Source organism: Hyaena hyaena, unplaced genomic scaffold (genome assembly GCF_003009895.1).
Source record: "Hyaena hyaena isolate Hyena2069 unplaced genomic scaffold, ASM300989v1 scaffold_396, whole genome shotgun sequence".
NCBI classification, from domain to species: Eukaryota; Metazoa; Chordata; class Mammalia; order Carnivora; family Hyaenidae; genus Hyaena; species Hyaena hyaena.
In genome coordinates this window covers 547,891-564,156 of record NW_024081027.1, presented here as the reverse complement: position 1 = coordinate 564,156, position 16,266 = coordinate 547,891, and the positions used below count along the sequence as shown (strand labels likewise).

At 55.8% G+C, this 16,266-nt stretch overlaps 1 protein-coding gene across 2 annotated transcripts in view; it reads left to right on the top strand.

Moving 5' to 3' along the window:
• Positions 1-335: 335 nt before the first annotated feature.
• The window catches only part of CERS4 (ceramide synthase 4), a 31,668-nt gene continuing 15,737 nt past the window's right edge, over positions 336-16,266 (top strand). Inside the window, exon 1 of one of the 2 annotated variants that reach the window (XM_039251571.1) lies at positions 336-429. Coding sequence is in view for 1 of the 2 variants with exons in the window: in XM_039251570.1 (XP_039107501.1) it covers positions 900-904 (5 nt within the window). In the remaining variant the exon portion in view is untranslated. Of the gene's footprint in view, positions 430-741; positions 905-16,266 lie in introns of those variants that run through there. The other variant, XM_039251570.1, reaches the window with a different exon arrangement.

Here is a 16,266-nt window from a genome sequence, read left to right as displayed (position 1 = left end):
GGATCGGGCGGACGTGCAAAGAACAGAACAGAACCAGGAGCCAGATTGAGCGCCGAAGGTGCTAGGTTCAAAGGAGACAGAGATAAGGCGCAGGCCGGAGACCTGCCGCTGGACCTCGGCCAGGCGCGCCTCCCGACAGGCCTGCGGGCGGGCCGGGGGGCAGGCCCGGGGGCGGAGCCAGGCCCGGCCCGGCGGCGCGGGGCGGGGGTCCAGGAAGCGGTCCAGTCCGCCTAGGGGGCCGAGAGCCGCCGGGACCCCGCGCCCCCGCAGGGCCCCGCCCCTCAAGGCCCCGCCCCCCGCCCCCCAGCCTACCTCCCCGGCCCTGGGCGGAGGCGGCGCTGGGAGCAGAGTCCCGCTGCCGCGTGCGGGCTGCGCGTGCTCCTTCCTCTCCGCCGCCGCCCCGCTGCGCCCCGCCGCCTGCGCCCCCAGGTAAGCGCGCGCCCCGCGCCCCGAACTCCGCCCGGAACGCCACCCTCGCAGCGAGCCCCGGCCCCGCCTCCGCGGCCATGACGGCCCCGGTCCCCATCACCGCGCCCCGGGGCGGCCTCTCGGCCCTTCCCATCCGGTCCCAGGCCCCGGCCGCCGCCCCGAGAGAGCCCCGCTCCCCCGAGGGTCGCGGCGCCGCGAGCGCCGGGGACGCGGCCGCGGAGCGGGCCGGAGAGCGGGGGCGAGCCCGGCACGGCGACTCGGGGGAATCCGGACGTGTGAGTGCGAGCAGCGCCCCGGGCGTGCGGGTCTGACACCGGGGGACCCAGCCCGCGCGCCTGCTGGGGGCCACCGACGTGCCCGCGCTGGGGGTGCGGCCGGGGCCCCGGCCTCGCAGCCGGGCCGCGTAGACGGCTGGCCACCGCGTAAACAGCCTTGGATCGCGCCAGCCGGCCGCTGAGCACCCCGGGGAGATGGGGTAAGGGGTCGCGGACGGATTGTCGGAGAAGGTGTCATCCGGGCCGAGGGGACCCGCCAGCGAGGGCTTCTGAGGCCCAGGAGGCACCGAGGTTCTGAGGCCGGGCCCTGCCCGGTGTGTCTGAGGGCAGAAAAGAGGCCAGCGTGGCTGGAGCGCGGTGAGGGAGGCTTGGAGGTGGGGAGAGTTTGGCCCGAGCCTCGAAGATGGCGGGGAGCGAGTGAATTCCATTCTCAAGTCCGGGGGGGGGGGCGGGGGGGGCACGGGAGGCTTAGAGCCAAGTGAGTTACCCGTCCGCGTTGTGCCTTAGGAAGATCCCCTGCTGCGGGCGGGAGGGATGGGAGGAGGCTGCTGGTGTGGACCCCTCTAGAAGGAGAGGAGGAAAGCGGGTGACCGGGGGCGGGGGCTGCATTCTGGCAGAAGACGTCCTCTGCATCCCCTCCCTGCTTAGAAGTGGGGCGTGAAGTAACACGCAGGAGGAGGGTTCTGGCACCGGCGACTGGGGGCGCGCAGGGGCCTTTCTTGCTGCGATGGGGAAACTGAGGGAGAAGCAGGTGGGGCTGGGCTGTTGGGACTGAGTCTGACTTGCAAAACCCGTGAAATGCCACCGGCTGGGGTGGGGGGAGGCTCCTGGAGGCCAACTCCATACCCAGGGGAGGGGTCCAGTGGCCCCGGGTGCAGGGGCAGAGCTGGCCCCCGAGGGTGACCTGGATCTCTTTTTAGGGAGGCTGCCTGGGAAAGAAATTCTGGAGTATGGGGTTGCCTTTGAAGCTCCAGGCTCAACTCAGCCCCCTTCCAAGAGCAGCTGCTGTGAATAAACATGGCTGGCGTAGGAGTGCCAGGAGCCTCATACGCACACCTGAGTCCCACACCTGAGTCCCGGCAGGCTGACCCAGGATGTTCCATGCCTTTCCAGCTCACTCACTCCCAGTGGAGGGGGAGGAAGAGGCGGGAGTGAGCTGGGAGACTGGGTCACTGAGATGGCCTTGTGACCGCAGGGAAGTTTTTCTGAGTTTCTGTTTGCCCATCTGTGAAATGGGTCAGTAGTACCTATCCCTGGGAGCGTTGTTCTGATCAAAGGAAGCCTGGGCCAGGAAAGGGCTTGGCTGATCCCAGCAGCAGCCTCACACCTGCGGGGGTGGGGGAGCGCTCCAGCGCCCTTGGGAGTTCACAGCCTGATGAGCCCCATTCCCGCCGGCTCTGAGAATTGGGAGTACAGTGTAATTGCGCCCACCAGGGCCTTCTGCAGATTGAGCCGGTCAGGCGTGTCAAGTGTTTGGTTGGCCCGGCGCCTGGCTTGGGGTGGGCTCCTGTATTTGGCAGGGAGGGGGAGCAGGAACGGGCTAGCACCCTCGGGATGTCCACAGGAAAGCAGGCACCGGGGGGACATGGCCCTCTCTTATCTGGGCACCGCAGGCTGTCTTCTTTCCGGCTGTCTGGAGGCAGCCTCTGACCTTGTCCTGCCTGTTTGAGTTCAGTGCCCTCAGGCTAGTGACTTCACCTCCTTCAGTTTCTTCACCTGTAAAATGGGAATAATAGCAGCCATCACCTCAGAGGTGAGCACAGAGCCCAGCTGCTAATAAGCACCTAGTAAAACAGCAGATGCCTGGATGTCTGGAGGGAGGGAGCCCAGAGGAGCGGCCTGATTCACCCTGGGGAAGGGTCAGGGAAGGCTTCTCGGAGGAGGTGACTATTGGTGGGTTACAGAGGATGATTAAGAGTTAACAGGGCAGAGAGACCAGTGAACAGAGATCTGGAGGAGACAGACTGGGTGGGGGGTGGTCACAAGCAGGACGGAAGGAGCAGAGCTGGTCCAGATCACAATGGAGCTGAGAGAGAAGCACCTGGATCCTGGAGAGATTTGAAGCGGGGGATGGGCGGAGGGGAGCAGCCACTGACGGGGAACAGATTCAGGTACAAGTTCAAGAACTGTTTCCAGCATCTGCAAATGGTGTCGCTGTTCCACAACGGGGTTGGAGGTGGGCTTTGAAGAAGCAAGCCCAGAGCCTGGGAGAGGTCCCCAAACGGGGGCTGGGGGGGAGGGGGGCAGAGAGCAGGCAGGATGAAATGGAGTAGGTGGCAAACCAGAAGCCAAGGGGTGGGGGTGGGGAGGAGGAAGGGCACCAGGGTGGCTCAATTGGTTAACCGTCCACACTTGATCTCTACTCTTGATCTCAGGCTCCGGTCATGATCTCGGGGTTGGTGGGATTGAGCCCCTCATTGGGCTCTGTGCTAATAGTGCAGAGCCTGCTTGGGATTCTCTCTCTGCCTCTGATCTGCGTGTCCGCATATGCTCGCTCGCTCTGTCTCTCTCTGTCAATAAATAAATAAACATTTTTTTTTTAAAGGGAGGAAATAGTCAGCCCAGCTGCATTTCTGAATCCTCTGCATGAATAATTCAATGGCAGGGCTCTTACTCCCTTACTTGACTGCCCTCCCCTCCCCCTCCACCAAGCCATTCAGATGGGCTCTTTTTTTTTTTTTAAAGTTTATTTATTTATTTTTGAGAGAGAGAGAGTGAGTGGGTTGTGCCAGCACATGAGCAAGGGAGGGATAGATAAAGAGAGAATCCCAAGCAGGCTCAGCACGGAGCCTGATGCAGGGCTCGAACTCATGTACAGCAAGATCATGACCTGAAGCCAAAATCAAGAGTCTGACGCTCAACCACCTGAGCCACCCAGATGCCCCCGATGGGCTCTTCTTCGCCACACTTGAATAGGCTCTGACCAGAGTGGCATCTGGGAGCTCTTTCTCCTCCTTCAATCTTGACTTTATGCCTTTGTTAATATGACACTGTCACACCAGTTCCCCACCATGAATGGCCAGGGGCTTGTTCTCTCCGCACCCCGTCTTGGGCTCCCAAACCCATATTTTGGGATTCCCTGGATCCCCTGACCATGTATCTGAGGAGGGGGGCCAAGCGCCTGCCAGCCACACTGTGGAGAATCCCTCTGTCCTGTGCTGGGCCCCACCTCCCGTCCACCCTCATGTCTGTCACTTATTCACCCAGCACACATTTATGAAGTGCCTGCGCTGGGAGCCGGCGGGGACTCGCTGTGAACAAAATGAAGCTTCCTTCCTGCACGCTACTTCGTGGAGCTAATGACCATGTATCTGAGGAGGGGGGCCAAGCGCCTGCCAGCCACACTGTGGAGAATCCCTCTGTCCTGTGCTGGGCCCCACCTCCCGTCCACCCTCATGTCTGTCACTTATTCACCNGGGGGGGCGGGTATCAAATCTGAAGGATGAGTGAGGGCCAGCCATCTGGAGGAAGAGCATCCCAAGCAGAGGGCCCAGCATGTGCAAAAGTCCTAAGGCAGGACAAGGAGGCGGGGGCGGGGGGCTCGAGCAGAAGGAGTAAGGTGGAGAGTGGGCGGAGGGGCAGATGAAGAGACTGAAGGTCTCAGCACTCCCCGGTCCAATAACAGCAGACCCTGGGAGGGTCCTCACTTGAAAGGTGAGAGGCGGTTGAGCCCTACTGCCTGCGGTTTGCAGGGGTGTCACTTTGCTACTTTGTCCCCTACGCTCGTGGTCATTCCTGGGACCCTGGTGGCCGAGGAGGCTCTGGAAGGAGGCAGAAAGCAAATCTACCCCCTTTCCCGGGGGGCAAATCTCTCACCTCCCCCCTGCTAATGGTGGGGCTCAGCTGACCCGGGAGACTTCTTGAAGCACCAGAGTAGCCAGGGAGAGGGCACAGAGCGGGGGGTGGGGGGGCGGCGGCAGTGACTGGCTGGGCGGGTCAGGCAGGGCACCCTCAGAGGGGGGACAGGGATGCCCGGATGACGGTCAGCACAAACCACAGCAGAGGGTGGCCCCCACCGTCAGCCTGCTGTCGCTCCCTTTCCAGGTGGAAGGGAAAGGACTCTCCGCCCCCTCCCTGCCCCTCCCTGTAACGCAGGTGGACAGGGGCCTGGCCGCCTAGAGCCAGTTACCCTTCCCACCCCCACTACTGAGCCAGGCATGCCCCAAACCCTAGCCTCTCAGAGGCTTTAATGAGAGGATTCAGACCCTTGGACCCTGGAACCTCGGTTGGTTGGAGCCGGGACCCTGTGGCCACCACTGTCCTCCCCACCCCCCTCCCTCTCCACACTGGGGATGGGCGTGCCTAAGGGCAGCTCCCTTTGGCCCTGGCTCAGATATGACGAGGATCTTGATCCCAGCAGGCGCTGAGGAGTCACCAGTGGAGCAAGGGAGCCTCACTAAACTATTAGGAGATGGCAGGAGACCAGGACAGTGACAGAAAGGGAGAGCAAGCGGGAGCTCTGGAAACATCTGGGTCTGATCTCCTTTTTCCATCGGGGATGTTGGTGAGGCCGGGTTGTAGTATAAGGCTGTCACCCCCACATACCCTTCTGTTCTAGCCCTCTGGGCTTCCTCTCTGTGCCTTGAAGCTACTGCACATGGCCCGACCCCAGGACCTTTGCACAGCCTTTCCCCTTTGCCAAGAATGCTCTATCCCTATGGCTTCCTCATATCTTCTTAGGAGACCATCCTGACCTTCCTGTTTAAAATTGCAGCCCCCACTGCCCAATTCCTGATCTCTTTTCCTGCCCTATTTTGCTCTCCACTATTCAGAATAATGAAACAAATTCATAATAAAACATATAGCATTTGCCGCCCCCAATCCTCTCCGTCCAGGAATTCAGCTCCATGATGGCTGGGACCCTCATCTGGTGTGTTTCCTGCTACGACCCCAGCCCCCTAGCACACAAGGAATGGGGGGAGGGGGTGGCTAGCCAGAAACTGGAAGCAGCTGAGGGCAATTTAGACCCAAGTCAGGACACTTGGAACTTTACCACATATTCCTAGAATTTTCCAGAAATGTATTGAGAGTAAGGCGCTGGGAGGCAGAGCCTCTCTGAGGAAGTCATTTATCCCCCTCTAGATGAATTTTGAATCTTTCATTTTTGTATCTTTTTTAATGTTGGTTTATTTTTGAGAGAGAGCACGAGCAGGGGAGGGGCAGAGAGAGGGGGGGAGACATAGAATCCCAAGCAGGTTCTGTGCCGTCCGCACAAAACCCAACCTGGGGCTCGAACCCACAAACGGGGAGATCACGACCCTGAGCCGAAGTCAAGAGTCGGATGCTTAACCAACTGAGCCACCCAGGCGCCCCTGAATCTTTCACTTTTGAATAAAAAGAAAAATTTGTTAATGGGCCGTTCTCCAGGACAAATGCCATGACCCTTCACGATGTACGTTATCAGCGCTGTTTTGCAAAGGGCTCATTTCTGGCAATAAAGTCGTGTCTCCGCTGCCATGTCACGCTTTCACGTGCATGGAAGTCCAGAGGTTTTCTGAGGACGTGTTGGATTGTACCCATGCACCTGCTTCCTCTCCTATGGTTCTTCTCGGCAAAGGAGTAATTTTTTTTTTAATGTTTTTTATTCTAGGAGAGAGAGAGAGAGACAGCGTGAGCAGGGGAGGGTCAGAGAGAGAGGGAGTCACAGATTCTGACACAGGCTCCAGGCTCTGAGCTGGCAGTCAGCACAGAGCCCGACGCGGGTCCCGAACCCACGAACTGCGAGATCATGACCTAAGCGAAAGTCGGACGCTTAACTGACTAAGCCACCCAGGCGCCCCAGTAATTTTGTATTTTGAAGCTGTAACCTTCTTACACGATGAAATTCACACCTCTCCGCAGAGACGGGGAGATTTATGGATGAGGACGTTGTTGTCTTGTTTGTTAAATCTTAGGAGCCCCCGGGACTAGCCTGGGACAAAGCCTCTTACTTACATGCCTGAGGGGTGGGTCCTACATTTTGGTGAAGTTGGCTCTGGGGGTTGCGGATTTTCGGAACACTTTCCGGGGGGGGGGGGGGACAGCAAGAGCGATGGCACGTGCATTGACAGCATTTCAAAGATGCCTGTGGTAACTTCTGGATCGAGACGGGAGTGAGTGAAAAGGCAGATGGCTGCTCACCTGTTTCAACCTTGGACAGTATTCCTCCAGGACTCAGGGAACATAACTGATTGAAATCCTGGAAATAGGTCGCACCTTGGGACCTTGGGAAATCCGCAGGCACACAAGTCATTTGCATGCCGCGAGCTCAAATATTGCCTAGAGATCGAGCACAGAATATTGAGAAACCAGAACTACATGGATATTTGCAGCCACTGACTTTTCCACTTAGGGCTGTTCTCTCCTGCTTGGACAGTCACAGAGACTGGCTGCCTCTATTGTTACTGAAATATTTTGTAAGCACCACCCTTTGTAAATTTTGGCTACATCGTATTTGTAGCCTGCTGAGGTGTTCGCTGCGGCCTCACTAGCGCTGATGGAACTCAGGATCTTCCGAGGGGGTAATATGGGAACTGGGGCCTGAGTTGGAGCTGGCAGTGGACACAGACAGGAATCGAACCCTGTTCTTGGAGAGCTTCCCACCCCAGTCATTGGGGAGGTAGACAAGGCAAAATAATGTAGACCAAACCCAGGACCACAGGCTCCCTGATGTGTCCTGGAAGGCTTCCTGGAAGCAGCAATAGGCAAGCTGCTTACTTGAAGGCCTGGAGGCATGGTGACTAGTGACTTGGGCCAAGGGGACATCCAGGTATTGCACTGGAGAAGGATTTCTGAAATTTGATCAGACCCTGGGAGTCCGGGTATGGACTCTGGCTGAGAACCATGTGTGGGAATGGGGGCTGTCCTCAGGGTGCCGGGCGGGGGAGGGAAGGGACAGGCTTGTACTTTGAGCTGTGCTCTGCTGAGGGCTGGGTGGGGAGAAGCGGTCTGCCCTGCACTCCCCAGCCGCCCTCCATCCCTCAGCACTGCCTCGCCCGCCCGCATAAGTGCACAGCCCTGCATCTGTGTGCATCCCCTATGGGAGGAGGGGCTGCTCAACCGTCATCTGGGAGGAAGTGCCGCTTGGCCTCTAGTTACGCAAGCACCTCTGGTCCTTAAAGGGCCCGCGGCCAGCCTGACATTTGGGCTGGGGACCCCCAACCTGCTCCGCCCGGTGCCCCAGCCCCTGCGCTGCCTAGAGAGGATGGCGGAGGGTGGCCCACGCTCACATGAGCCCTGCACAGGCTCCCTGTCCTTCCTGGGCAGGCTGGCAAGATGGTGACAGTTCATAGGAGCATAGGAAGTGCTGCTCACCCAGGACCCCCCGCAGGAGCAGGTCTGCCCCGGCCCGTGGACTCTGATGGTCACGGTTGGCCACCACCTGACCCGGAACCTGGACAGGTGTGCGGGCCCACATTCCCGTGCACGGAGGTCGGGGCCTGGAGGCGGAGCCCGGGGGTGCTGCGGCTCCAGAGCCCTTAAGGCCCTGCCCTTCCCCATCCTCACCCCCTCTTTGTGCTCAGAAGGCTCTTTCTCCGAGTCCCACACCTGGAATTTGCCTAAAGAGACTCTTGTCCCCTCCCGCTGCTGGATGGTGTGTCCCCAAATGCCTGTCCCTGTCGGGTAGTTCCCAGATGAGGTTCCCCACCCCCCTCCCTGCCCCCTCCCAGATGCCCGCCAGCTTCTGGGCGCCACTTTCGTCACCTGTGAACCCCAAGGACAGCCTGAGCGGGAGGAGGGTTCACAGAATCACTCCCTTTGGTCTGAGCCTCTCGCGTGGCCACTGGATCTTTAAGGCCCAGGTGACAGTCACTGGCCACCCCCCCTCACACACACACACAAGGAAGGCTTGGACCTGGGCTGACAGCCTCGCCCGCGTCAGGTATCAGCCAGGACTGAATGGCGTCTTTTTTCATTGTTATCTGTCTCATAGCCACTGTGTGTGACACTGATGCTGGCTTTCTCTTTGGCGGAGGGAGGGAAGTTTTTTCTGAAAATAAATGTACGCAAAAACCAAGCTAGCCGCCTGAAGGAGGTGGGTGGGGACAGAGAGCCTGGCTTTTGCGCGGATGGGAGAGGGCTCCCTAACCTAGCCTGGGGACCCCGGGCAGGGCTTCCTGGTGGACACGGCCGAGAGCAGGGTCGTGAAGGCGCAGGAGGCATTGGCAGGCAGAAGGGAGGGCATGGCAGGCAGGGGGAGACAGCACGTGCAAAGACCCAGAGGTGTGCCTGGGCCAGGCGCTTTTTCAGGATTTCAAGCCAAGAGTCTGATTTGCACATTAGAAGGGTGACCTCAGCAAAACCCTGAGGCAGGGAGCCCAGTGAGGAGGCCACAGTGACTGACTTGAGACGTGAGGGCGTGGCTGCAGGACACGAGGGGAAAGGGACCCCCACCCACCCCACCCCTGCTCATCCCGGGACAGATGGATGGTGTCACAGGACTCGAGGAGGCGTGTGCGGAGGGCTCTGGGACAACTCCCAGATTCCTGTCCCCAAAGACTGGGTGGAAGGTGGGAGCTCGGCCAAGAAGCCTGGGGAGGAAGAGAGCACACCCGGGGGGGGGGGGGGGGGGGGGGGGGAGAGTGTGGTGCGTCTGCGCAAGGAGCAGTCAGGTGGTCTTGGCCTCACAGGTTTGTCGTGGGAGAGATCTGGGAGCCACGGGACTCTGGAGACGTGCAGTGTGCCTGTGCTGGTCACGGCTTCTGGTGACAGCAGGTGGCAGTGGGGGTCCAGGCCTGAGTTGGGGACCACGGGGGAGGAAACCCAGCCCGGGACAGTGGAGAGGAGGGGAGCCCTGATGCCATGGTTCTCCGAAGGAGGGGCAGGAGGGGGTGGGTTACGCAGCAGGAGGCCATGGGTCCGGGGACCGTGGTTGGCCAGGGAGCTGAGGCGGGGGAGGTGTCCCTGGTCACCCAGGCAGAGTCGGCAGCAGTGAGGCGGAGACGGGGTGAAGTACAGGGTCTGCTCTCCCAGAACGCCAGGCCGGCTGCTGGTGACTGAGGTCCCGCGGGCCCGTGCACATCTGGAACTCCCAGCGGTAGAGAGGAGGGTTCCGATTCCAGCTGTTTGTCAGCCGTGTGGCCCTGGGTGGGTGACGCAGTCTCTGGGACTCAGCTCCTCTGTGCGATGCGTGACGCGGACGCTGACAGCATCTTCCTCGGGGCCTGTCAATTCCGGGCTGAGAAGGTAGGGCTCTTGGCCCGGGGCAAGCCTCTGTGGGTAACACCGGGCCTGGTGCCAGCACCCCAGGTACGTTGGGCAATCCCTGGTATGCGTATGGGCAAGGCCTGCTGTCCCGCTGTCCCAGAAAGCAGCCTGGAGTTCACTGCTGCATGGCCCTACCCGACCCTGCGTCTGCGCACGGAGCAGCGAGCCGCCAGCCGGGGGCCCCCAGCGGGCTCCCCGCCGGCGGGAGAAGCAGGGCCAATGTAGCCTATGTGGGTGGAGAAGGGGTGTTGTCAGTGTCACCTGCACCCGCCGTTCTCTCGGCCCTGGAAGGTGGGTACTGGCGTTGCTGAAGGGGTTGACTTTGACTGGGGATCAAGACTGGATTCTTAATGGTCCGCAGAGGGGTGGGGGTGGGGGAGGGGTGCTGCTTGACGGCCAGAAATGCCCCTCTGAGCCCATATCTCGTCTGCCAGGCACCCCTTCGGTGGAAACCTTTATTTTCCTTTTGTACTCCTATGGTTTTCTATTTAAGAAGTCACCTTTAATATATACATGCTCTAGAATCTTCTTCAACCTTAGAAGGAAGCCATTCAGAGATCCGCTACACCCTGGATGGACCTTGAGGACCTTCTGCTCGGTGACATAAGCTAGTCATTAAAGGGCAAATACTGTATGATGCCACCTACAGGAGGGCCTAGAGGCACCGTATCCATAGAAACGGAAAGCAGAATAGGGGTGACGGGGGTGGGGGTGGGTGGGGGGAGTGTTTTTCATGAGGACAGAGTTTCAGTTTTGCAAAGACAAAGCTCCGGAGGTGAACGGTGCTGATAGTTGACCAACAGTGACTGTGCGTAATGCCACCGAGCTACACACTTCAAAATAGTGAGGACGGAGTGCCCACGTGGCTCCGTCGGTTGAGCATCCAACTTCAGCTCAGGTCATGATCTTGCGGTTCGTGAGTTCAAGCCCCACATCGGGCTCACTGCTGTCCGTGCAGAGCCTGCTTCGGATCCTCTGTTCCCTTCTTTCTTTGCCCCTCCCCACCTCTCTCTCTCTCAAAAGTAAATAAACATTTAAATAAACATTTTTAAAAAATAGGATGGTGGGGCGCCTGAGTGGCTCAGCCGGTTCAGCATCCAACTTCGGCTCAGGTCATGATCTCACGGTCCGATGGTTCGAGCCCCGTGTTGGGCTCTGTGCTGACAGCTCGGAGCCTGGAGCCTGCTTCGGGTTCTGTGACTCCCTCTCTCTCTGCCCCTCCCCTGCTCATGCTCTGTCTCTCTCTGTCTCTCAAAAATGAATAAATGTTAAAAAAATTTTAAAAAAACAACAAAAATAATAGGATGGTCTATTTTTATAGTCTATGTATTTTATCACAATTAAAAGACTTAAGTCACCCTGAAACATTCCTTGTAAAGTTCAGTGAATCACAAAACAAGCAGACCAGCTCCTCCCTCCCCCACCTCTCCTGATCATGGATAGATATATATACACATGCGCATATATACATATAAGGATATAATTCTTACAGCCTGTTTCTGTGACTTAAATTACATAGATGTAGCCATGGGAGAAGATATAAAGTCTTTTTGTGCTTCTTTAAATATTTTTCCAGCCCCATTCTTGTTCTCCTTCTGGGACTCCAATTACATGCCTGTTAGATCTTTTGATAATGTCCCAAAGGTCCCTGAGACTCTGTACTTTTTTTTTTCCAGTTGTGGTAAAATATACAAAATATAACATTTAGCATTTTAACCACTGTTAAATGTGCAACGTAGTAGCATTAAGTACATTCATGGTGTTTGCAAGCATCATCACTATTTCTAGATGGCACTTTTTTTTTTAAGATTTTACTTTTAAGTAATCTCTACACCCAACATGGGGCTCAAACTCATGACCCTGAGATGAAGAGTTACAGATTCTATTTTTTAAAAAAGGAGGGAGAGCACCTGGAGAGCTCAGTTGGTTAGGCATCTGACTTTGGCTCAAGTCATAATCTTGCGGTCTGTGAGTTCGAGCCCCGCGTCCAGCTCTGTGCTGACAGCTCAGAGCCTGGAACCTGCTTCAGATTCTGTGTCTCCCTCTCTCTCTGCCCCTCCCCCACTCACGCTGTGTCTCTCTTGCTCTCTTTCAAAATTTTTTTTAAAAAAATTTAAAAAGAGTTGCAGATTTTGCCAACAGAGCCAGCTAGATGCCCCAAAGTTTATTTATTTATTTAATTTTATTATTTTTTTAAGTTTATTTCTTTTGAGAGAGTGAGAGTGCAAGCACGAGTTGGGGAGGAGCAGAGAGAGAGAGAGAGAGAGAGAGAGAGAGAGAGAGAATCCCAAGCAGGCTCAGCGCTGTCAGCTCAGAGCCCTGTGCGGGACTCAACCTCACGAACCATGTGTCACGACCTGAGCTGAAATCAAGAGTTGGACGCTTAACCGACTGAGTCACCCAGGTGCCTCTATTATTATTATTTTTTTTTATGTTTTATTTATTTATTTATTTCTAGGAGAGATAGAGACAGCGTGAGCAGGGGAGGGTCAGAGAGAGAGGGAGTCACAGACTGAAACAGGCTCCAGGCTCTGAGCTGGCAGTCAACACAGAGCCCGACGCGGGGCTCGAACCCACGAACCGCGAGATCATGACCTAAGCGAAAGTCGGACGCTTAACCGACTAAGCCACCCAGGCGCCCCTATTTTTTAATAACCTCTAAACCCTTTGTGGGTCTTGCACTCATGGCCTCGAGATCAAGAGTTGCGTGCTCTTCCAACTGAGCCAACTCAGAGACCCCAGACGGCACATTTTGATTTAATCTTTGTGTTTTCTTCTCTGTTCTTCAGTTTGGATTTTCCTATTTATCTAGCTTCAAATGTATTTACTCTTTCTTTTATCTGCTTTGATTGACTATCAAGTCCACACGTGGCTTTTTAATTTCAAGTATTGTATTTTTCAGCTTTAGAATTTACATTTAGGGGGCGCCTGGATGGCTCAGTCAGTTAAATGCCTGACTCTTGATCTCAGCTCAGGTCTTGATATCAGGGTTGTGAGTTCAAGACCTGTGTTGGACCCTCCCACTGGGTATGGAGCCTGCCTAAAAAAGAATTACATTTGGTTCATTTTTCTGCTTTTTTGCTGAGGTTTCTTATTCATTCATTCAGTATGAGCTATTTTTTTTTTCTTCACATCTTTGAATAGATTTATAAGAGCCGCTTCAAAACTCTTACCTGCTCAGTCCAACTTCTGGGGCACTTTAGAGGTTAGTACCCATTAAGTTCCTTATGTGTTGAGTATTGGGTCTTGTTTCTTCAAGGGTCAAGTAATTTGGGGTTGTCTTCTGGACATTGTCGAGATGTATTGTGGACACTCTGGATTCTGCTGTGTTCCTCTGGAGAGCACTGATTTTTTAAATTCATTTTTTTATCAGGCAATTAACCGGTCTAGACTTAAGCTCTAAAAGTCTGTCTAATGAGTCTTTTCCTCATGCTGGGTGGCGGGTGAGATCTCCCTTCCTTCCTTCCTTCCTTTTTTTCTTTTTTAAGTTTATTTGTTTTAGAGACAGGGAGAGAATGCACAGGGGGACGGGGAGAGGGCAAATCCTAAGCAGGTCCCACGCTCAGCATGGAGTCCAATACGGGGTTCAATCTCATGACCTGAGCTGAAATCAAGAGTCAGGCACTGGGGGGCCCAGTCGGTTGAGCGTCTGGCTTCTGCTCAGGTCATGACCTCACAGTTTGTGGGTTCGAGCCCCGTGTCAGGCTCTGTGCTGATAGCTCAGATCCTGGAGCCTGCTTCTGATTCTGTGTCTCCCTCTCTGTACCCCTCCCCCCACCACACTCTGTCCCTCTCTAAAATAAATAAACATTAAAAAAAAAAAAAAAGAGTCAGACACTTAATCGACTGAGCCACCCAGGCATCCCTCACTTCCTTTCTTTTAGCCTTAGCTGGGCTGGTTGGAGTCGGCTTTGAACCACCGCACAGAGTTTTTGTGTAGGATTCGGAGCTTCCTTTTTCTGGCTTTCTCCTTTGCTGCACATCCTGGCCCATTGAGTTTTTGTCATCTCTCTGCGTTCCGTCTTTTCATTTTTCAAGCCGGCTTCTATTTCCAGTGAATAACAGTAAAAAGGGAAACGCGCCCTGTGTGTGCTGTTCCCTTATTCCCGGTATAGATTCCCCTCCACCGGCTACCTATCTTGGGTCCCGCCAGAGGAGGGGTGCTCAGTAGACTTCTCTGCAACGATGGAAATGTTCCAGATCTGCGCTGCCTGATAGGTGGCCCAAGCTGCATGTGGCTACTGCGTATAGATATTTTGCCCATGCAACTGAGGAATCAAACTTGAAATTGAATTGAAATTCCATTTCCAGGGGTGCCTGGGTGGCTTAGTTGGTTAAGCGTCCGACTTTCGCTTAGGTCATGATCTCACAGTTCGTGGGTTCGAGCCCCACGTCAGGCTCTGTGCTGACTGCCAGCTCAGAGCCTGGAGCCTATTTCAGTCTGTGACTCCCTCTCTCTCTGACCCTCCCCTGCTCATGCTGTCTCTCTCTCTCTGTCTCCTAGAAATAAATAAACATTTAAAAAAAAAAAAAAAACCATTTCCATTCATTGCGATTCACATAGCCTGCTGCTTGTAGCGACCATGTTGAACCGCGCAGCACTAGGGGGCTTTGCTTTGAGGTGTTTAGTTCTTATTGTCTCTGAGGGGGCTGGTCCAGGGCTCACCTTCCCCAGAAGCTGAGCTCTCCTAGTGGGTTTCCCTTGCATACATTACGGATCAGGCCATCAGTGGGCCCCTGCATTTTGCATTCACTTTTTTTCTTTAGTGTTTTATTTCCGAGAGAGAGAGAGAGACAGACAGACAGACAGAGACAGACAGCGTGAGCGGGGGAGGGGCAGAGAGAGAGGGAGACACAGAATCCCAAGCAGGCTCCGTACTGTCAGCACAGAGCCGGAGGCGGGGCTCAAACTCATGAAATGTGACATCATGACCTGAGCCACCCAGGGCTCCCCCCACCAAACCTTACCATTTTACAGCGTTCAGTACTACTAAATATAGTCCTCTTTCTCATCTTCCCCAAACTGAGGCTCCGTCCCCATGAAACACCTGACTGCTCACCCCCTCCCCCCGCTCCTGGCTCCCACCATCTACTTCCTATCTCTGTGGACAGGACCCTCCAGGGACCTCCTGTGAGCAGAATCCGTCACCATCTGTCCTGTGTGACTGGTGTCCCCCCAGCGAATGTGACGTCCTCAGGGCCTGTCCGTGTTGCGTCTTCCTCCTCCTTTCAAACTGTAATGTGAGATTTCAGCGCGGGTCACCCAGCGGGGCTCCATCGGTTGAATGTCCCATTTCAGCTCAGGTCATGATCTTGCAGTTCATGGGTTCGAGCCCCGCGTCGGGCTCTGTGCTGACAGCTCAGAGCCTGGAGCCTGCTTCTGATTCTGTCTCCCTCCTCTCTGCCCCTCCCCTACTTGTGCTGGCTCTCCCTCTCTCCCTCTCTCTCTCTCTCTCTCAAAAATAAACACTAAAAAAAAAAGATTTTACCATATGGATCCTGAGGCTTCTGAACTTCTGAGGCACCGGGAAATTGGGGGAGTGATGGAAACATCTGTTATCTTTTTTTTTTTTTAATGTTTTATTTATTTCTAGGAGAGAGAGAGAGACAGTGTGAGCAGGGGAGGGTCAGAGAGAGAGGGAGACACAGACTCTGAAACAGGCTCCAGGCTCTGAGTTGGCAGTCAGCACAGAGCCCGGCGCGGGGCTCGAACCCACGAACTGCGAGATCATGACCTAAGCGAAAGTCGGACGCTTAAGCGACTAAGCCACCCAGGCGCCCCGAAACATCTGTTATCTTGATTGGGGCAGTGATTTCACGCGTGTGCACGTGCGTCAGACCCCAGCAGGCCACACCCTTTAGATGTGCAGTTTCTGGCATGTCAGGGCTCCCTCGATGAAGCTGTGTTTTTGTTTTTATTGTAATCGCCCAAGAGGGCTCCCCTCATCCCCCAGCTGCAGGCTCGTCAGCTCCTGTGCAGGTCACAGGTCACAGGTCTCGGTGCCCCCACCCCTCAAACCCCAAGAAGCCCGATCCTGTCCTTTCTTGGTCTTGAAGCCTCCCAGACTGACCCATCCCCACAGCCCTCCCGTCTAGGGGGATACTGAGAGCCAGCTGGCTTTCCAAGTTCAAGGGTGGTAGAAAGCTCTGAAGAAAGGCCCAGCGGCAGGGGTGGGGTGGGGAGACAGCTCTGCTGAGGGCAGAGAAGGCCTCTTAAGGAGGAAATTCAATCTGACCCAGGTCTTAAAACACAGGGGAGACTGGCCCAGTGAAGCAGGTGAGGGCATTTCAGGCTGAAGGCTCGGCTGGCAAAGGCCTGAGCTGGGCTGGACCACATCTGGGTGTGGGATAGCGCACGGGGGGCAGGGGGGCTCCT